The following is a 23,041-nucleotide window of genomic DNA, read 5'->3' as shown; positions in this document are numbered from 1 at the left end:
TAGCCCACCTCCATATCTGCTGAGCTAGTTGAGAGAGCTGCAGAGAGTGTGTCCCTCCCTGTTTGTGTATGTAATACATGGCTGTCATATTGTCTGTGCGGACTAAGACAGTCTTGTTTGCAACCAGTGTTTGGAATGCTTTCAGAGCTAGAAACACAGCTAATAACTCCAGATGGTTGATGTGGAGTAGTTTTTGCTTTGGTGTCCACCTTCCCTGCGTGGTGAAATGCAGTAGGTGGGCTCCCCAGCCGGAGAGCGATGCGTCTGCTGTTAGTATGATTTGTGCAACTGGCTCTAGGAATAGTCGGCCTTTTGACATGTTTTTTGTGTTCCACCATTGCAGAGAGCGATGAGTCCGACTGTCTACCAACACTAGGTCTGTTAACTGACCCTGAGCCTGGTTCCAATGGCGTGCTAGACATTCTTGAAGTGGAGGCATTTGCAGTCTTGCGTGAGGTACTATGAATATGCAAGATGCCATCATCCCTATGAGTTGCATAAACACTCGAGCTGGAAGCGAGTGTTGTGATTTGAATTTTGTTAGGAGCGTTTGCACACTTGTTATCCTCGCTGGAGAGGGATAAGCTTGTGCTAGTTGAGTATTGATTGTAGCTCCTAGGTACTGTTGTGTGTGCAATGGTAGCAGATGTGACTTGGTGTAATTTACTGTGAAGCCTAATTTGTGGAGTAACAGTATTGTATTGTGAGTGTGTTGTACACACTGGTTGTACGATTGTGCTTTTATGAGCCAGTCGTCTAGATATGGGAAGACGTGGATGTGCTGTCTTAAGTATACTGCTACCACTGCTAGACATTTGGTGAACACTCTTGGCGCTGTTGTAACTCCGAATGGGAGTACCTTGAATTGGTAGTGCTGTCCTTCTAGCACAAATCTTAGATACTTTCTGTGCGCCTGGTGAATTGGAATGTGGAAGTAGGCGTATTTGAGATCTAGTGTGACAAGAAAGTCGTTCTGCAACAGGAGTGGAAGGACTTGCTGAAGTGTGACCATATGGAAATGATCTGATTGTATGTAAGCGTTTAGAGGTCTGAGGTCTAGAATAGGTCTCGGAGATCCGTCCTTCTTTGGAATTAAGAAGTACAGGGAATATACTCCTTTGTTCCTTTGATTTTTTGGAACTATCACTATTGCATTTTTCTGCAGGAGAGAAAGTACTTCTTGTTTGAGCAGCGTTAAATGATCTTGTGACATTAGGCGCTGTTTGGGTGGTATGTTTGGGGGGGTAGATGTTCGTTCTAGACAGTAACCTGACTGAATTATTTGAAGCACCCACCTGTCTGATGTGATGTCTTTCCAGGCTGACAGGTATTGCTGTATCCTTCCCCCGACAGGAGTGGAATGGGGCGGGGGAGGGGAGTAATTGGGTAGGGGTGGAGGCAGATCGGGTGTGGTTATTCTTGCCTCTGCCTTTGTTATTGTTACCACGGTAACCTCCCCTTTGGTAAACCTTACTGTAGGTAGACTGAGTGGGGCTTTTGTATGCTGTGGAAGGTGTATCGGATGAGTATCCTCTGTTTGCACCTCTATATGTGGAGCGACGAAATTAACGTTTGTGAGCCTGCGACTGCAGGGCTCCCATAGATTTTGCTGTGTCTGTCTTCATTTTTTCGAGGGAGACATCAACCTCGGGTCCAAATAAGTGTTGCTCATCGAATGGTTGATTGAGTATAGCACTTTGGACCTCTGGCTTGAATCCAGATATACGTAGCCAAGCATGCCTGCGTAGCAGGACGCTAGTGTTGACGGCTCTGGAGGCTGTGTCTGCTGCATCTAGCGCGCAGTGGATAGATGTGTTAGTGATAATTTTTCCCTCTTGAATTAGCTCACTAGCTCTATCTTTCAACTTATCAGGGAGATGTTGCATTATCTCCTCGAGCTCATCATAATGTGCCCTATCATAGCAAGGCTTGCGTGTTAGCAATGCGCCACGTTTGCTGCTTGTAAGGCCGTTCTTTTCCCAGACGCATCAAGGAGTTTAGATTCCTTGTCTGGTGGGGGTGCTTCCCCTGATGTTTGATAGTTAGCTCTCTTACGCGCATTAGATATGACTAGAGAGTCTAGGGGAACTGGTCCCTTTATATATGCTGGGTCAGATGGCGCAGCTTTATACTTTTTCTCCACCCTTGGGTTTATAACCGATGTCCTGACTGGGTCTTTAAAGACTTGAGAGGCATGTTTAACCACGCCTTTGAGCATTGGCAAAATTGCTGAAGACTTTTGTGCGGTGTCAAATGTGTCTAGCAGGAAGTCCTCCTCTACTGCATCGGAGTGCATGTCTACCCCATGGTATTGTGCTGCTCTAAGCAGTAATTGGTTAAACCCCATTGAGTCTTCTGGCGGTGAGGGCCTAGAGGGGTATATGTCATCTTGTGGTACATTTGGGACATCTGGTGTAGTATAGTCTTCCCATGGGTTTGGCGAGGCTGGGGGATAATATGGCTCCTGTGGATCAGCCCCTGTATCTGATATGCCGTCCCCATTATCATCATGTGTGCTAGATGGTGTAGGGGAGAGAGGTGGTGAAATATGGGGGGAGGGATTGGGTGCAGGAGGTGGGGAAGGTACATGCATAGGTGAGGTAGCAATGTCCTTCTTCTTTGGGGCCGGTGCTGGTGTCTCTGCTGGTCGTTTCTTTGATAATGTCAATCGACCAGTTTTGGGATCCTTTATGAGTCTTTTACTTTGGGTCCGGGGCAAACAAGTCTCTTTCAGGAGTGTGACCTTTCGGCGTGGAAGCTTGTTTCGGCGCCGCAGTGGCTTCTTTCGACCTTTTATCTTTAATGGGGGAAGCCGGGGTCTTTTTCGGTTCCGGAGTCTTTTTCGGTTCTGGGTGTTTTTACGGGTCGATACTTTTTTCGGCTCCGGTGCTTTCTTGGTGCCGGAAGCTTTCGTCAGCTCTGAAGTTGTTTTGGGTGCCGAGGGGACTGAGTGTTTCGGCGCCGATGGCTTCGGAGCGGTACCAGGCGGTTTCTTCGGTGCAGGCGAGTGTGTGCTGGCACCGAGTGGGGGTCGACTCGAGCCAGAGTCGTCCGAAGGTCTTATTGACTTCTTGGCCGAGCCCGAAGGTGGGGCCGTCGAAGTAGTGTCTCTGTGTGCACCGGAGGACGAGGGTTTGACCGTAGCCTTTTTTGTGTGTGTCGAGGGAGGGCTGGGGTCGACGGTTTTACTTACGACTCGCTGCGCTAGAGTCACGTCCTCGACATCAGAATCCTCTGCCTCCGAGTTGCTGTCGACGTCGTGTTCTTCTAGGACGTCGACGCCTTCCTGGAAAATGTCGTCCGGAATCGAAGCTGAAGATCTTTGAGCCATTGTTCGTCTGGCTCTCCGGTCCCGGATAGTCTTTTTGGAGCAGAAGGAGGCACAGGCTGAACAGTCCTTGGCCTCATGCTCCGGAGAGAGGCAGAGGTTACAGACCTCGTGGAGGTCCGTGTGGGGAAACTTCGACCCACATTGAGGACCGTAGTCGACGACCGGAATGGACGTTCTTGGTCTCGAAGAGTAGTGTCGACAGGAAAACGCTTTCTAGAGTAGTTTCTTGAAGCCGATGAGGATTGCGCGCCGACGGTAATCGGTTCCAACACGGAGCGCTGGCACCACATCCGAGCCCGGTGGCGGAAAAAAACAATCTGGGGATGGAGCCGATGCCTATGCGCAGTATCACCCAAAGGAGGAGTCACCTATCCCATGACTTCCAAAGACTTTCTACAACAAAATCAAACTGCAAACATCCGGGCCCAACACTAGATGGCCATCTATGCATGGTGTGCAATCTGCAGCTCATATGCCTCGAACATATAAATACAAAATGTAGAGATGCTTCAGAGGCAGTTATGTAGCAGTACGGGCATGGAGCAAGCATAACCGTGTGTTTTTGATACAGCAGGTAGTAAAGAGGTAGACTGGGTGTGCTTGCATCTCTTAAAAATTGCGTCACTGAACTGTAAATTACTCAGCCTCCCTGCCCGACCGAGAACAAAGACCCGACAGTTCAAAAAAGAAAGGTCACTGTTTCAAACACCACAAGTGATTCTTCAAAGCAGGGCGCGTATGTTCCTGAAGAAAGGTTATCTGAAGACGTCCTCCAAGAGCGCTCTTCTCTAGCAACAAAGCTAACAGTAGCACGAGTGACCTTTTGGAATTGGTCAGCTCTTTTCAAGCACTCGTGCTAGTGGTGGCATCCTCCTTGCAGGAGCGAGCAGACGCGTGCAGGCCACGCTAATTGGAAACAGATGGCCCCTGCGCGCCGCTGCTAGCTCTCGCAAGGTGGATGTCGTCACAAGCACGAGTGCTTGAAAAGAGCTGACCGATTCCAAAAGGTAATCTCCTAGAGCAGCGCATGTGCGCTGCCTAGGAGAGACCTAAAAAGGTGGCAGCGAAACTGGGGAAATATTGGTAACCTGTCTCTGCAAGTGAGAGGGTGTATAGGTCACCTATAGGACTGGTAATAAGTTAACGTCTATGCTATAAGTTAAAATGTTTAATGCGTTAGGTAGTTGAGGAGTGATCTGCTCACATTTCATCAAGACCAAAATATGGTGAAAACCGGTAGATGAGACAATCTTCTCTGCAGAGTGTGGGCTCAATAACTCAAATCTCCGCACCGTGGATAGGTGATAAGGTGTCGGCTGACATCTTACCACCATTGGAGAACACTATTCTAATAAAGTACTGTAGTTATGGTAACCCTCCTGAAATTCATGACAAATCAACCTATCCGCTTGTGAGGATGCCAACTCGGAGCGTGACTGGTCATCTGTTGAAAGTGCCTAGTAGCACCTACCCCCATTTTTGCCTGCAAAGGTTTGGTATCAAACGCCTCGTATTAATAAACCCACACAGATTCTAGTGATGGATTTCTTACTACATGCACCCGGAGGTACCCCAGAACACTACGGGTGGAGTAGTGTGGCTCACTGGTTAGAGGCGGCAGGCCTGAGAGCAGAAGTCAGCCCGGGACCAGGGTTCAATTCCCGACGCGGCAGGGTCGTGGACCTTGGTCAGCGGACTCGATAATTCTCGCTGCGGTGCTTACTATAATCAGGGGTTCCACTCGGCAACTCTGGGCATTAGCTTGCCTAATCTCCACAACGGCCCCACCAATTCCGGGGATACCTGGCTCCACCTTGGGGACTCCCAGCAAGGGACCATCCCACAGGGAAAGCCAGGACGGGTTCCCCAGAGTTATACAGCGCCGGGACGCCCCGTTGCTGGGGCAGCTGTGCGCTTTACAAGTATACTACATTTACTTTACAAGTATACTACATTTACATTTACTAGCATTCTAGTTTTCTTGCTGGCTTGCTAGCTGACTGGTCCAGCCTGCCACTTCTGACCCCCTAAGAGGTGAGAGCTCTGCTCTCAGAGGACAGAAACAATGCATGCTCTGAGGAGAGGTGTTTGCACCTCCTCCCCCAGGAAGGCTGGTAAATAAGCATATCAAGACAGGATGCTTCAAAGGCCTCTGCTGCCTTTGATAAGCAGTTATTTTTAATATAAGCACCAGGATACCCGCAGGCTGGCAGTTTGCGCTATACAAGTAGTTTTATCAATTACAATTATAACACAAGGCTTTCCCAGACAGGGGAGATGCTACCCCCTGCCTTGGGCCCATCTGGCACCAGGACAGGCCAGAAAATTAGCTATGCAGGAGGCATGCTGCACTGCCAGGCTGGACACACCTCTAGGTTGAGCAAGCCTAAAGTGAGCATGAATTTATAAATCTTACCATCTTGTGTGTGGTGAAATTTGGAACTCTGGGACAGGTTGATGTCCAGTTCTCAAAAGAAGTGGTCATATAGGGGGGTGTGGTGACACCAGGGGAAATAGTTCATTGGCGACTACCTCTCAATTCCCTTAATACCCCTATATTGAGACTTTAGGGGACGCCCTGATACCAGGACTTCAGACTTTGACAGACCAAAAAGAAGAAGTGGACTGTGAGGACTGCTGACCCGAGAACCAAGGAGTATGACTGACTTGGCGCCAACCCTGCCAGCCTGCCTGCTACACCGACCCTCATGAAGCAACCGACTCATCAGTACAGCAGCTACTCCCCTGCAGCCGCAGGCACCAGAAAAGCAAGACCTGGGTGTAGGAAAGTGGGTTTATGTTGCAGTAACACCCCCACTTTTTGCCAGACTACTGATGCACTTTTTCTTTGTGTGCCCTGGGTCCCTACAAATCAGGTTCCCAGGGCCTGGGTTCTTCCCCCAAAACGAACCCGAAAGACATCTCTGGCCACATGTCAGAACCTGGTAAATGGTACCACAGGTACCCAGGGCACTGTGACCAGAGAAAGCCTCTAGGGGCTAGAGCACTTATTGTGCCACCCTCAGAGGCCCTGTATCCTGGCACTCACACACTGCCTTTGCAGGCTTCATGTCTTGGTGCAGGACAAAGTGAAGAGACGATATGGTACATCCCTGTGTGCCATGCCCACAAACCACTGCCCTAGCATAAATCAGTCATCCCTCTAGCAGGGTGCCCTATGCCAGTGGTGAGGGTACAGGTGCACGAGCCCTGTGCCCTTACAGTGCCCAAGTCCATTCCTGGGCACTGTAAGTGCAGTGATGCCATTAAGAGTACATGGTGCTGGGAGGTTGTCATTACGAACTCAACAGCACCATAATGGCTACACTGAAGACTGGGAAGTTTGGTATCAAACTTCTCAGCACATTAAACCCACACTGATGCCAGTGTGGGATTTAATGTAAAATGCACGACAGAGGGCCTCTTTAGAGATTCCCCCTGAAACTCGACCAACTCCTAGTGACCTGACTGAGTGCCTGCTTAGGCTGCCACCACCAGACAGGTTTCTGGACCCCTGGGTCAAGAGATTGCTGCTCTCGAAGGGCTGAAACAATGCACAACCTGGGACGAGGTGCCAAGCCTCTTCCCCCAGGATGGGCCGGGTTCACGAAGGGGAAGCTTCAAAGGCATGCCGCCTTAGTGAGCCTCTCCAGACCATTTGCTGCTTTCAGCAACTGGCCCCCACTGGTTCTACCCCCCACTTTGGGCGGGAGAACTGGCGGGAAAAACAACAAGTGAGGAACAGAGGTGTGCCCACCCCCGCCAACTCCACCCCTAAGGTGGGGGAGGCGAAGTGAAGCACAACCTCGAGTCGCCGCCATCCTGACGATGGGGGGACCCAGCCAACCAGGGACAGGCTCCTGCCTCCCTCCCACTGGAGAGTGGCAGAATAGGTAGTGTACCCACCCCAGGGAAGGGACCCATTGGTTCCTGTCCTTAACCTACCTGTAACACCCCTAAATTTAGTATTTAGGGGCACCCTGAACCTTCCTTCCCCAGATCCAGCAACCACAAGAAAAAGAAGAGAAGTAGAAGGACGAGAAGGTGTGCAGAGGTAAAGGGTCCCCTCGAACCTGCTTTTGCAAAACCCCGGCGTGTCCAGCGGCTAGCAACCTCAAAAACCCCGGAGGACCTGCATGCCTCCACTTTCCAAGCAGTTTCTCCCGTGGACACCGGACGTGTTTGAATGGCAGCTTCTGGTGCCAGCCAGGAACCGCCAATCCAGCCCACTCTGCACCCGCCGAACCTGGCTCGAGCTTGAGTGGAAAAATACCACGAGGAGGTCCCCCAGGCGATCCTGACCTGAGATTCGGAGTCCGAGTCGGATTCGGAGTCCCCTGACCTGCCTCAAGCCTCCAGAAGACGCCTGCAGCCTCAACCCAGAGGACCCCCACCTACTGCGACCAGAGCGGGTAAGAAAATCCGAAGTCCTAAGGCACCCCTGCACCCGACGACCCATGGTCTTGTGTGCCCAACCCAGCGGTGCCTAACCAATCCTCAACATCCCTACTTAACCCTCAAAGTGATGGTCACTCCTGGAAGATCCTCGTCCCCGTGCCTGCAGTGTTTCTTTGTTCCAGAGAATCTCGATTGAAATCAACAGGACACCCAACCTCAAAACAGCACCCTGCACCGGCCGCCCTAGTGCCTTTGAGGGTGCCCCTATGGTGCTAACTTGGTCCCCAACTTGCCCTGAGCTTAACCCTAGGAGCTTTGCTCCCACAACCCGGTGGCCTGCTTGCCAGCAGCCACCAACCGGAATCCCCCTATCTTCCGTGGGATAACATTGGGACTCAACACTCTGCACCGGCCGCCCGAGTGAAGTTGAGGGTGCAACAACAGTGCATCACTGACCCTGGGAGACCCCTAAGTCTACCCCCGGAACCCTAACTCAAAAGTCCGACTACTTACCTCAAAACCGATAACTCTTTTTTTCCTCATAGAATAACATTGACACTTTTTCTTCCAAAAAGTTTCGAACTGTCGACTTATGAAAACTAAGAATATTCCTTAAAAATCACACAAATAACCAAAACGCATTTTCTCAACTGTTTTCAGGAAATGTCCCAGTGCTGAATCTAGGTGTCTAGCACTGAGTAAGAGAGGAACGATAAAGTAACTTACCTGCAAATTGAATTTCCTTCCGTACCATTGGTGATTCAATGTGTAAAAAGTTTCTAAGTGTCAACTTTTGAAATACAAGAATATTCTTTCAAAATCATACAACTAACTAAGATGCATTTACTCAACTGTTTTCAGGAAATGCCCCAGTGCTGAATCTAGGATACAGCACTGTGTTAGTAAAAGTAATCCGAAAAGTAATTTAATTGCATTTTACTGAAAACCCTATTGATTCCTATGGACTGAGTCTACTAAGTTTGTGCATTGCATTGCAACCCCTGTAAACTCGAATTGGTACAAAGTCCTACTGTATCTTGAAAGTATTCAACAACAGCATTTCATATCTAAAAAGTAATTTCATGCTTACCATTTCCAGGTTTGCTTGGTTCTAAAAATAAAGAACAGTATATTTTTTATACAACAACTGGCCTAGAGTTCAGCTCTTGAGTGTGTGAATTCATTTGCTGACTGAATGGGTACATCAAATGCTTAACACTGTCCTCCCGATACTGCCTTATTGCTCGACCAAGCTACCATTTTAGGGAGTACGGTTCTATCTAACTTTAGCCTCTGCCAAACCTCTGGAGACCCTTGGACTCGATATACACTGTAACTCACTTTGGTGCAGTATATATAGAGCCAGTTTCTTACACTGGTTCACCGACCTGCCGCTAACCAGGACTACCGACGCAGCAGACACCCAGGTAGAGGTAGCTGTACTCCTCCAGGTCAGATCCCTCCAAGTTTTTGGGACACCAGGACCGACTGGAGCAGCACAACTGGGGGACTGAGCCCTTTGTAAAAAAAATTTGCTTGCTATGACAAGACCAGGAAACAATACCGAGGAAAACTGAGTTTCATGTTGAGGGACTTCAGGTACAGTGAGACCCACATCGAGAGTGGTCCAGCAGTCCCATTTATCCCTTTTCTGCAGAACAAAGACAAAGAAGTGAGAATTCGACCGCTTCCACTCGACGCCTCAAAGTACCTCTGCACCCACGCTTCACAGCCCGAGTCCAAGGGAGGTGATGGTGCCAACAAGGTCCCCAGAACCACAGCAGCCAAATCCACCCTTGGGTTTACCCAGACTGGACCTCAAGTCGACGCAGCCTCTTTCTCCAGGCCCCCTCCAACAGCGAGTGACTCCAGCACTGAACCAGAAGCCAAAAGACATCACTGCACCAGAGCCCGAGGAGAAGTGGGCCAACGGTGTACATATGTGCTTGAGAATCTCAAGGGTCAAGCCCCATGTGGGTTTCCCTGGGACTGGTTCCCCTGGTTCTCTTTCCGACTGAACCATTCCCCATCGAAGTGAATGGGACACCCAACGCTGTAACTCACTTTCGCACTCTGACGCCACAGAGCCTCCTGAAGTGACCTGTTAGTATGGGCTTGGACCTTGCCCCATACTCATCTTAAGTCCTGGGGAACAGTCCAGTCAGTCGCTGTTAAGTGCCCGAATGCAGTACATGTTTAACCCCATAGAATAACGTCACTACAGCAAATATTGCATTGTGTCAACTGTTGAAAACTGCATAAATTCATAACTCGAAAAGTACTTACCTGATTCTGATGATCTTGGTTTCTAAATTCACATGAAAGTAAGAGTCATTTTTAGGTCTCGCGTCAGCGAAAGACCTATTGTTGCCGGCTTGCCGGGAATGTTGGACAGGGGATGGGCACGCGCTTACCCTCGGCGATCATCACCAATACGCGCACGTCCAGCACGGCGCTGTGCACATCCCCTGTCCCACCTTCAGAGCAAGTCAGCCTTTCGAAATCGCGCGCACAGAGACACACACACATACACATGCACAGCTGCACGCACGCAGCCCCCCCCCCCCCCACCACCACCACCACCACTCACAGGCTCACGCACACACACACAGCCACGCACGCACCCCCCACCACGCACCCCCCACCACGCGCACACACACACACACACACACACACACACACACACACACACACACACACACACACACACACATACACACATACACACATACACACATACATACACACATACATACATACATACATACATACATACATATATATATATATATATATATATATATATATCCCCCCCTCCACTCACCGGGCTCTTTTGCTACAGGCTCCGCACTCCCCTGGTGTTTTCTCCGCCGCCAGACCACACGCGGGGTTCTCACGCCTGGAAGCCCCGCGTCACCGCTGCTCTCCGTGGGCCGGACTTCCCGCAAAAAGCGGAAGTCCCGCCCCCACGGCGTGACGCTCCCGAACTTCCGGTAAGCTGTTCCTAATTAGTGAGGTGATTATGTTAAATTTAAGATTAGGTGCAAGAGTAAGTAGCCCGCAGTACGTGGGGTGCCAAGGCCTGTGTGCCACCTTTGATGGTTTATATGAACCGGGCTAGTTTGTTTATTATTAACCGATGTGGATTATAGACTGCAAGTTGAAAACTTGTTGCCGTATCTAAACCATGTTCAGCATATGAAATATAGGTGTATATAGAATACCACCAAAAAGCAAGCTTACTTTAATAACGCCATATTTCCCTGCTCCGTATCCTTCCTCCTATGCAGAAATAGTAGTTTTGATTAATGGTACATCTGCTGCTGGGAATAAGAAAAAAAACTGGAGATGTGTTCCAAAACCAAATTAACAACGAAATCTAAATCTCTCCCTGGCCCCCTCTTCGAGAAAGTAGACCAACCGTTGTTTGACATTGTAAGCACCATATTTTCAAATGTATTGCTGTGATCAGATTGTCAGGAAGAGAGGGGTTCACCATCATCATTAGTCTCCCCTTCAGGTCCATTGAATGAGTGCAGTTTGGTGGGCCGAAAGCACTCCTGCTACCTTTCAATATTTCAACTCAAATTCTTTGGGCTCTCGTTCTTTTCAGTTTTATTTGCATAGAATAACTTGTCTTCCAATGTCGTTCTTTATTTAGCAGGCTAATTGTGCCTAGGAACTTAACGTTGGGAACAACGCCCAAATGAATACCCTACTCCCATATCTTTTAGGAAACGTGCAATTTTAAACGTATTCCTAACTTTTCTGCACCAGATTTAGAAATGGATAAGAATCAAGAATCTTAAAAGAAAACCTGACGGCTACATTTAGTGGCTAGAGAGTGAGTTACCCACCTTTTTCGAATGACTTTGATTGTGCTGGCTTTGTTGTTTGATAGCAACATAACAAGTATTTGTAAAGCCCACGTTCACCCAAGGTTATCTTGGTGCTGAATAACATGTTTGTTACGCAACTCAATGGTCCTCATTTTATCGACCTAAACATGTGATTATTGGGTCGAACACAGGCCTCTACAGTGGACGCATTTGTCCACTAAGCCATCAGACCCAGCACACAGCTGCCAGGACCCACAGCAGATAATATATTGCAATTGCACAAGAGTTTATTTCAGGTCCCCTAGACGAGCTGGGCCTCTCTATCAAGACCATGTTTCTTAAATGCAAATTGTTAGTTTTTTACCTAAAAATGGAGAAGTTTCTTTTAGGGCATAGAAACTCCTTTGGAGGTAAAACGGTTTAGAATATAAAAAGCCAAAAGCCGGCAAATGAGAGTACTTATTCAAGCAGGCAAAATATTACTTTTTGAGGATTAATTAGACTAATAACGTCCATTATGAAATGTTTTCTTTTGAAATTCGACACCTCTTGATGTCAAAGAAATAGATTTTTCTCCTTAAGCCTAAATGGCGCATTCACTCTTACAATTTTTCAAAATTTCAAAGTGGAAAAAATAAGAGGTGCCTTCGCTAATTGCGATTTTGTTAAACTATTTCACTTACCCAAAATGAGCAGGGCTCAAGATAAGCTTGAACGTGCGCTAGTTTTTATCCCCTTGAAAAACATTTCCTGTAGCCATCTGGCTCGCCTAAAGATTCTTGTCTATTTCAGATTGTCCATATAATAAAGAACATTATTCCTTTAAGTAATTAACCATCTGAATTCAGCAGAGTTCCTTTAAAACTCAAATCAACTGTCCTATATCTACTGCTAAAGAAACCTTCCCAGGATAAAAGTACTTCTGGTCCTTTCAGTGTAGTTTCGGTATATGATCGGAGAACAATTATGAATAACTCTAATGTTAGACCTTGCTGTGTTAGGCAGTTGACCTTCTCCAGTGGTTTTATGCTTGCTTCTTCTCCAGTGGTTGTATGACTGCTTCATCCAGAAGACCCTTTTGCAGTGCAAGAATCTTTCTTTCTGAACAGAACCAAGCAGCCCAGCCTAGGTCTTTTACGCACTAAAAAAAAACAGTTTGCCAATTCTGCAAGAGCCCTCCCTATCTCTCTTGGCTCTTATGCTATAAGAATTTAATATGGCAGTCTCCCTGTATGCCAGTGACAAAAAGTTTATTAACATTCAAGATCTGTCACATTTGCGAAAGATATAACTATTGGCATTGTAAATGACAAAGCTATTAATTGAGCTATTTTCAAAACCAACACAGAAATAAAATAATTGTCATTTACAATACCAGTAGCTCAAAATTTCCTAATGCGAGACCTATTGCATTGCCAATGCTTGTTTACATTGGCGTCGGATTTCTTTGAGTGTATCTCACTTACTGCCTTTGTGGTCAATAAATGCTTAGCACTACCCTCTCATATGCCTAACTACTTGCCCACACTACCTCAAAAGAGAGCCTTTGGGTGTTAATTTGTGCCTCTAATTCCTTTGGCATTAGCCTGGATTCTTTGCACAGTGTACCTTTTTTTGGTATAGAAAGAGCCAGGTTCCTACACCTGGCACCAGGAAAACAGATTCTACCGACCTGAAGAGAAGGAGAACTCCAAAGAGCTGTCAAAAGGAAGCACCGAGAAGCAGCAACTGACTTGGCACCAACCCTGCCCGCCTGCCTGCTGTCCCAAACAACTGCGCTAAAGATGATTCGTCCTGTAGCTGCTCTGCCTCCAAAACCCTGGGAGGACTGCCAGCACTTCAAGAAGCGACCAGAATCTCCCATTGAGTGTTGGAGCTGCTTCCATGCACCCAGGAGGAACCCAAGAAGAACTGCGAGGACTTTGGATCTTCAAAAACCTGACACCCGAAAGCACCAAGGCTCTTGTGCCCCCGAGTCGAAGTAGGCCAACAGTAAAAGTGAGGTCCTGAGACGCTCCAAAGTCAAACCTCCTACTTAAGTTTGCCCAGACTGGACTCCCGGTCACCGCCTGCAGCCTCTTTGTGCAGGCCTCCTCTACTGCAGGTGTCTCCAGCAGTTAAAAACCCAACGCCTCAAGGCGCCACTGCACCCGAGTCCCACAGCCCAAGGAAAAGTGGACCAAAGGAGTCCCTAATTTCCCAAGCATCATGAGACCTGAGCCCCCTTGTTAGTTCAGCTGGAATAGCCCTCTCTCCCGCTAAACTACTTTAGGAAGGAATTTAGGGTTAGTGCGCAGCACCACCCTGTTTGAGTGAATCTGTATGAATGGCTCCTGTACAGTGAGCGCTTGGAGTTCACTTACACGTCGCAGCGACGTGATGGCTATTAGGAAAGCCACTTTCCGTGTTAAGAACTGAACCTCGCAAGAATGCAGAGGCTCAAAAGGGGGGCCCCGTCAGCCTGGTGAGGACCACATTAAGGTTCCATACAGGAGCTGGTGGGGTCCTGGGAGGAATGACTCGTTTCAACCCTTGCAGAAAAGCCTTAACGGCAGGCACTCTGAAAACCGAGAGACGCTGCCTGTTTTGGAGATAAGCCGCTATGGCGGATAAGTGTATCCGAATGGAAGCATATGCTAGATTGCATTTGTAAAGATGTAACAAATAACAAATGATGTCGTGAGTAGATGCATCTAGCGGGTTGATGTTGTGTTCTGCACAGTAAATGACAAACCGCTTCCATTTTGCTGCATAGCAAGCTCTGGTGGTGGGCTTCCTCGCCTCCCGTATGATATCCATGCAGTCGGGAGGCAAGTTAAGGTAGCCAAATTCTAAGACTTCAGGAGCCAGATCGGCAGGTTGAGCTGTTGTGGATCTGGATGCTGAATGTCGCCATGGTTCTGCGTCAAAAGCTTGGGTGTGAGGTGGAGCCTTTGATGCGGTACCACGGAGAGTTCTAGAAACATGGTGTACCATGGTTGGCGTGCCCACGTTGGAGCAACCAGGATGAGTGTCATAGAGTATTGCTTTAGCTTTCGTGCCACCAGCGGTATGAGAGGTGCTGGGGGAAAAGCGTACGCAAATCTGCCTGACCAGTTCATCCATATCGCATTGCCCTGCGACTGTGGGTGCGGGAACCTGGCGGCAAAGCTTTGGCATTTTGCATTTTGCATTTTCCCTTGTGGCGAACAGGTCTATCTCTGGATGACCCCACTGCTGGAAGTACGGGCGGAGTACTGATGGATGTATCTCCCACTCGTGCATTTGGTGGTTGTACCTGCTGAGCAGATCCGCCATCTGATTAACCTTGCACGGGAGGTGTTCCGCCATGAGGAAGATGTTCCTCTGAATGGCCCTCTTCCACATGCTCTGAGCCAGATGAGACAACTGTGGAGAGTGCGTACCTCCCTGCTTTTGAATGTAGTACATGGCCGTCATGTTGTCCGTCCGGATCAACACAACCTTGTTGCACAGATGTACCTTGAATGCCTTCACTGCCATTTAGCTTGCCATCAGTTCCAGGTAGTTGATGTGCATCTTCTTTTGCTGCGTCGTCCATAGTCCCTGCACCGTGTAGTGGAGTACATGAGCTCCCCATCCCTGGAGAGATGCGTCCGTCGTCAGGATAATCTGTGGCACAGGCTCCTGGAACGGTGGGCCCTTGCAAAGGTTGTGTGGATTCCACCAATGCAGAGAGCTGTATGCCCGACCGGTCACCAACACTAGGTTGTTCAACTGCCCTTGAGCCCGAGTCCACTGATGAGCCAAGCATTCTTGGAGCGGACACATATGTAGCCTCGCGTGCGGGACTATGAAGATGCAGGAGGCCATCATGCCTATCAACTGCATGAACACTCTTGCTGGAAGCGAGTGTTGCGGTCTGAACTTCTGGATGAGTGCCTGAATGCTGTCGATCCTCACAGAAGTTGGCTGCCAGAGTATTTATCGTCGCGCCCAAATACTGCCGCACATGGGCTGGCTGAAGGTGCGACTTCGGATAATTGAGTGAGAATCTCAGATTGTGAAGGAGGTGAATGGTGTGGGACATGTTGGCGGCGCACTGCTGGGCCGACTTTGCTTGGACAAGCCAGTCGTCCAGATAAGGGTAGACGTGAACGTTTTGTCTCCGGAGGTGCGCAGACACTGTCGCCAGGCATTTTGTGAACACCCTGGGCGCTGTGGTCACCCCGAAACGGAGGACCTTGAATTGATAGTGCTGATTCTGAATGGTGAATCTGAGGTATTTTCTGTGTGATGGATGTAGTGGAATGTGAAAATATGCATCCTTGAGATCCAAGGTTGTGAGGAAGTCTCCTTGATTGAGCAACGGAAGAACCTGCTGCAGTGTCAGCATGTGAAAATGTTCTGAGAGAATATACTGGTTTAGGGGTCTGAGGTCCAGTATGGGTCTGAGGGACCCGTCCTTTTTCGGGATTAAGAAGTACAGGGAGTACACTCCTGTGTGCCTTCTTCCTCCACTGGCACGAGCTCGATCGCCCCTTTTTGCAGCATGACAAGTACCTCCTGCTGCAATAAGTGCAAATGCTCTGTGGACATAGGACGGTGTTTTGGTGGCAAGTTGGGTGGAGTGGAAGTTAGCTCCAGACAATAACCGTACTGGATACGTTTTCTGACCCACCTGTCTGTGGTGATGGATTTCCAGACCGGCAGGAACTGCTGCAGTCTCCCCCCCGACAGGTGTTGATGGTCGGGGGGCAGTGACAGGGCGTCACTGTTTGGTGGTGGCGGAGGAGCGGGAGTTGTTGTTTCCACGACCTCTGCCCTTGGTGCTGTTGCCCCGATAGCCGCCTCTACTCTGCTTGGTGTAAGAGCACTGCGCCCCACCTTTAGTGTATTGCGTTTGCTGGGACATCTCGCCTCTGGAAACACCTCTATTGCCTGAGCGACGAAAAGTAGTGCCCCGAAACTGTTGGGACTGGAGAACCCCCATGGACTTTGCAGTCTCGGTATCCTTTTTTATTTTTTCCAGGGTGGTATCCACCTCAGGACCAAATAGTCTATCAGGGTTTACAGGCTGATTGAGGATGGTGGTTCTTATCTCCGGCTTGAACCCGGAGATTCTGAGCCAGGCCTGACGTCTCAACATCACACTGGTGTTAATGGCCCTTGCCGCGGTGTCCGCCACGTCCAGTGCACATTTAATAGAAGCGTTGGAGATGAGCTTCCCTTCCTGAATGAGCATCTCCGCTGCCTCCTTATACTGATCTGGTAGATGTTGTAACAGGGTCTCTAGTGTATCATAGTGTGCCCTGTCATATCTGGCCAAGAGTGCTTGAGTGTTTGAAATGCGCCAGATATTGGCCGCTTGAGCCGCCACCCTCTTCCCTGATGCTTCTAGCACTTTAGATTACTTGTCAGGGGGAGGAGCATCACCAGTGGACTGTGAATTTGCCCTCTTCCGGGCATTAGAAACAACCAGAGAGTCTAATGGCAACTGACCCTTGATGTAGGTAGGGTCGTCAGGTGCCGGTCTATACTTTTTTTCAATCCTAGGGTTGATAACCCTGGCACGCGTGGGTTCTTTAAAAATGTCCGCAGCATGTTTCAGAAACCCTTTCAGCATTGGGAGAGTCTTGACAGTCTTTTCTGCTGTGGAAAAGGTATCAATGAGGAAGTCCACCACAATAGGGTCAGCATGCAGCTGGACGCCGTGGTTTTTAGCCGCCCTCTCAATTAGGGCATTAAATGCTGCAGAATCCTCTGTAGGAGAGGTTTTGACATTGTACACCTGAGTGTCCGGGGCAGTGTGCTGATCCCCTGGGTCCCCTGCATCCACCCAAGAGTCCTGGTGATCCTCAGGATCAGTGTTGGCAGGGAAATTATACTCCTCCTCATCACCTTCCCCAGCCTCCCCCATCCGAATAAGTGGGGGAGGGTGTAGCAACTGTTTGAGTCCGTGGGGCAAGTGGCTCAACCAGAACCGGGGAATCCGTAGAATCCGTAGAAGGCTTCTTGCGCTTCAAAGGAATCGTGTAGGACTCCATATGCTGTGCCGCCGTGATCTTCCTCTTGTAGAGGGTAAGTTTACCGGTGTCTGCGTCGATAAAGTGTTCCGACTGCTCTTCCATCAGGGGTTGTCGATGCTTCGAGCTCACCAGTGGCTGAGAAGGCTTCGACCCCGCAGACACCTGTACGGGCGCGTCGTCGACCGGCTTCGGTGCGAACGCCTTCAGTGCCACCTTCGGCGGTAACGTGAACAGGAGTGGCGCCGAGGACTTCGGCGTTTTGGCAACTTGCTTTGGGGTGGAAGCATCCTTCGGATCGACCACAGAAGCCTTGTTCCTGATGCGTTGCAAAGAGTCCGACACCTGCTTTGTGAAGGATGCGGACGGTTTCGTCGACCCGACAGACGGCCTTGATCCACCAGCGTGTGCAGACTCGAGCGTCGATGCCTTGGCTTTCTCCGGCCGATGCGCGGGATCAGCCCTCTTAGGTGCGCCGTGTCCTCCGACTGTGTCGACGGCCTTCGGCGCCGGCGGCTTCGGGACGGCGGGCTTGACAGCTGGTTTTTGTGCCCCAGTCTTCGGCTCAACGCCCTTGAGCGATTTGGGATCGACGCCCTTGACCGACTTCGGCTCGACGCCCTTGGTCGACTTCACCTGGTCGACAGCCTTCTTCGGCCAGAGGGACAGACGTCTTCTCTTTCGACGGCGTCTCCATCACTTTCGTTTTCGTCGACACCGACGCTTTCACTTTCAGTTTCGGTTTGACCAACGTAGAAGTGTCCGTAGCCGGGCCCGTAGGCGAGGCCGTGGAACTGGGTGTAAGGTGTCGGGTAAGGCCATGTGGCGATCCCTCGACCTGAGCCTTAGTGATTGTTCGAACGGGGCATAGCTCTTCCCCTGAGCTATCTTCCGTGGCCCCATAGGCCTCATTGTCGTCTCCTACCTCGTCGACGACTTCTTCAGTATCTAGTACTTCGACGTCTGCGTCGTAGGTGTAGTCGATCTCCTCCGCTGGAGTGGAAATCGGCTCTTGATCTTCTTGTTCGCTCTCGAAGATGTCCACCGGTGCCGGGGCCGACTGCTGGGCCTCCATGCGAGCCACGCGCCGAAGTCAAATCGTCTTCTTAGATCGAAAACGGGAACAAGCCATACAGTTGGCTTCATCGTGATCCGGCGAGAGGCACTTGTTCCACACCGGGTGGACGTCTATGTGGGGATACTTCGATCCGCACACGGGACATTTCTTGAACGGGCTCCGTTCCATGATGAATGTTGGTTGCGTTGACTGTGCCTCAAGCACCGAAGAGGCATGCGACTCTTCTGGATGTTTGACTCTGGAACTGAGCCGGAACAGAGCTGGGCACCGAACGCAAGACAATACCGACGGTATAGGAAAAGGCCTTTGGGCCTTATGAAAAGTCTATATCGATTCCGAACTGGAGATGTCGAATATACATCCGAACACAATGGCGGAAAAAAACAATCTGGGGATGGAGTCGATGCCCATGCGCACTGTAGTCCAGGGGAGGAGCCACCTATCTCGTGATACTTTGAAGACTCTTCCAGGACAACAATGTGCAATCATCCGGACCCAACACTAGGCGGCGATCTATGCTATAGATATGAATTCAGCAGCCCATATGCCTCGAACATAAATAACTTATTGACTGTGAGTATGCAACAAATGTCTAACATTCCTCCTTGATAAGCCTAAGGCTGCATGACCACACTACCACAAAAAGATCACCTTGGGATTGTTAAAGCAAGCCCCTGTCCACTCATAAGGGATATCTGGACTGTCTACACAATATACCTCTTTTTGTTATGTTATATTAAGATCCAGCTTCCTACACAAATGGTACATTAAAAAATAAACAAATCTTACTTTTTGGTACGTTAAGGCAGCCATTTTTGGCATGTGACTATTAATCATAAAATTATTAAATCATAGTGATTAATAATAAGTTATGTGTCTACCAACCTTCATTGGCATCAATGCCAAAAAATCGGTGATGAGGCTGTGGATTCTGCGTATGTAAAATTCCTCCTGGAAGAAGCTTTCTGAACCCACCACAGAATCTGTCAGGAAGAGGAAGGAGTTGCCACGGATAGCATATTCCACCATTGTCTCATCAGCTTCTGTGAATTCTGCAAGGGCTGAGAATTACAGTGTGTGTAAACTCAAGCTTGAAGACAAAGTAACAGTAAGCAAAATATTCATTACGGTATAGCATATTTAACACTGTCACCTAACAATAAGTAGTCAGTGAATTTTGGCTTTTCATTCATGTTCTGGTCTACAATGAAGATTCAACTTTCAGAATTCTCAATAAAAGTGATTGAAAATGAAATTAATAAGTATTTTATAAACATCAAAAAAATATTTATCAGTTTGCTTCATGTTTTACGTGTACCACTGACATAATAAACTGTCTTTATAATTAAAAACAAGACTGGAGAACTATAGAAGGTCCATTGTGTCAGATACACAACCAGGTGTTAAGCACAGTAAAACATTCTAATCTCAAACTCACTCCAGTCAGGTTTCATTATCGGCACACTAGAGGACACAAAAACAGAGTGAGGAGGCAAAACAGAAGCAGCCTGTTGTGCCTGTGCCTCCACCAACCTCTGTGCTAAACCCTGCCATACCTCTAAGCTATGCAAGTACCACTGTGGTCTGTCCGTTCCACGCACGGCCAAGGACCAGGTGAGTGAGCAGAAGATGATTAAGGAGGTTGAGTTATAGGGTTTTGGTCGCTTTTTACGAGGAAGAATGCGTTTAAGTGTGGTTTCATGTGGTGGGCATATCTTGTACATTCATGTGACTGGATTCAGGGCAATATTGGCTCGTCGAACTCTGAGGGATCTTCCGAAACACCATGTGTGGATATGATCGCAATCCAACTTGAAAGGGAACTTGAAAGATTAACACTCCTGCATCCATGAACAGGACACTAAGTATATACAAATTATTTGCAGGAAAGTAGAACTCCTCTTGGAATCAATTGAGAAGGTAGAAAAGAAGGAAGGCTACATGTCAAGTCATTTGAATTGAGCAACTCTGGGTATGGATAGCACTCTATTCCCGTTATCTTTTTGTATATATTATTTTCAGAACCTAAAAAATTTTTTTTTTTAAGCAAGTTTGCCATTTTGAAAACTTTCAGTGACAGTGGGCATTTTGACCCTGCCTACTCTCGCCAATTCGGTAGAGGTTGGAAACCCTATTTTGTGATTTGGAAAAAAAACTTTTCGAATTGAAAAATGGGTTTAATACATGGGAAAATGGATACTGTGACGCAAAATCCCTTGGTGCATCTGGCCCTATGTTCTTTGTAGTTTGCATAGAGATTTGTCCTTTTTCAGCCATGAATTCATTATTAATCTGTCCAAGTGGTTGGCGATAAGAAGCAGCTATGGTTACAAGACTGGGCGCAGGTGGGGCTTGAGACACTGGCGGACTTGTATGACGACGGGGCCATGGTACGGTTCGAGGGGCTAGTGGAGAATCCAGGACTGCCGGCGGGACAATTCCTGATGCATGCATCAATGATGCGGGTCCTAACGGAACACTGGGGCGATATGTCCGTGGAACCCGAGACCCACCTCTTAATACAATACCTGCACGTAATGGGGGCAGGGTCGCACGTTGTGCACTGGCTAACGCAGGCGCTGAGGTCCCACACGACGGCCTCCCTCCAGTCGCTCAGGGACAGGTGGACCACAGACAGGGGGAGGGACTGGTCGGATAAGGAGTGGGAGAGGATCCTAGAGGGGCCGCAACACGTTCCCCGCAATTCGAGATTCCGAATCATACAGTTCTATATCATGCATAGGGCATACCTGTCCCCGGACAAGATTAACCGCTAATTTGGTTTGAATACCTCCGAATGCCCGCGATGCGCGCTCCTAGATGCGGATCTCCTGCATATGCTGTGGGCATGTCCCAAGCTCCGGACGTACTGGCATGATGTCACCACGCTGTTGACAAAAGGGACTGCGCTGGGACTACGTCACGACTGGGACACCTGTGTGCTGGGCCTCCTCACCAGGACCAAGCATAACAAAGCACACATGAGGTTCTGGGATCTGGGGCTGATAACCGCCAAAAGACTCATAACCCGCCACTGGAAAGCCGCAGAACCGCCCCTGACGAAACATTGGAGCGCCTCCCTCATCTATTGGGCGACCGCAGAGGGCACGGTGCTACGTAGGGAAGAGACGGCTGGGCGGAGGGCCACACCGATAGCCCAGACATGGGAGGGCTTCCTGAGAGCATTCACCAGGGCCTGCCACGATAAAGGGATATTGTAAGGAGATGGCTCCTCCCCAGTGGACAGGGGGGGACAGGTCCGAACCACAGACTGAGTAGTGAGAAAGGGGAGTATCGGGAGCCATACATATAAGGACATGAAATACCACCCCAGTAATCCACCGCTCGCCCCCATAACCTTCCCCCCCCCCCTTTTTCCCTCTCCATCCCCCCCCCCCAATTCCTCCGCCCATCTCGCCTTGCCCTGCCCCCCCCCCCCACTAGTCAGCGGAGCCCACATACACAGTCGGCCCCACCGATGCGCCCCCACCCGAGACCTAGGGCTATCAAACACCACTAGTACCTCCTCCCCGAACACACTCAAGGCCAGCACCCCGCGAGACTACTACACCCGAAACTGCCTAGGCAGAACCAACACTGCAGCACCCCCCCCCCGTCCCCCCCCCCCCTTACTCCGAGATCGGATTCTTCACACCCTCACCTACTCTCCTGTTTTTCCCCAGTTTGAATTGGTGGCGTTTACGACAAAGGACACCCCCCAGTTGTCCACGCTGGATCTGCCTTTCCCACCCACACCTTTCACTTTCGACACACGGCGACTAAACACAGGAGTGCAGCACACATGCAAGCCACTGCCGCAACCTTCTGCCTCACGGAGGCGTTCCACTGAACCTCCTAACCGACCACAGCACATATGCAGGTTGCCTGGAACTGGGCCCGGTTGGTTATTCACACTACTGAGGGACAACTTGGTACATCACTAACCAGTGGGTCGCGAATACCGGGGGTGCGGCTGGCCATCAGGCTACCCGCCCTGACGGGTGAGGTCTGGCACCATGGTAAGGCAGGCAGAGCGCATTACACTGTACAGAAGCGGTGAAGCGAATGACTTGGTGAATGCAGGGACCGCCCCAAGATAACGGATGGTACTTTTTGTCAGTGAGTGCATTTATTGACATTCTACCGTCGCCAACATTCGCATTGATGAAGTACGAACTACTCCAATTGTTGTTTCCCCTTTGAATTATGCACACAAGAAATGTAATTGTATGCCACGTGTACCAATAAAACAGATTTAAATGGCAAGAAGCAGCTATGGTGTGGCGACTATGATCTGTGAAAGAATTGGCTGCTGCTGTGATCTACACCCCTCAAACTCTGAATAGGAGCAACTTTGTTGCGTTTGAGAGATTTTGGTGCCGAGTAGTTTGCACAGAGAAATCGGCACAAT

General features: G+C 49.3%; 1 protein-coding gene across 2 annotated transcripts in view; it reads right to left on the bottom strand.

Annotated features, from left to right (window-relative positions):
- Window positions 1–23,041, bottom strand: part of NUP205 (nucleoporin 205) — a 920,380-nt gene that overhangs the window by 774,283 nt on the left and 123,056 nt on the right. Inside the window, exon 8 of one of the 2 annotated variants that reach the window (XM_078671666.1) lies at window positions 19,516–19,691. In XM_078671666.1, coding sequence (XP_078527792.1) covers window positions 19,516–19,691 — 176 coding nt within the window. The remainder of the gene's footprint in view (window positions 1–19,515; window positions 19,692–23,041) is intronic. The other variant, XM_078671676.1, reaches the window with a different exon arrangement.

The sequence above is a fragment of the Lissotriton helveticus genome, chromosome 1_1 (genome assembly GCF_964261635.1).
Source record: "Lissotriton helveticus chromosome 1_1, aLisHel1.1, whole genome shotgun sequence".
Classification (NCBI taxonomy): Eukaryota; Metazoa; Chordata; class Amphibia; order Caudata; family Salamandridae; genus Lissotriton; species Lissotriton helveticus.
Note: the sequence above shows the minus strand (reverse complement) of the source record. Positions and strands in the feature narration are given on the sequence as shown.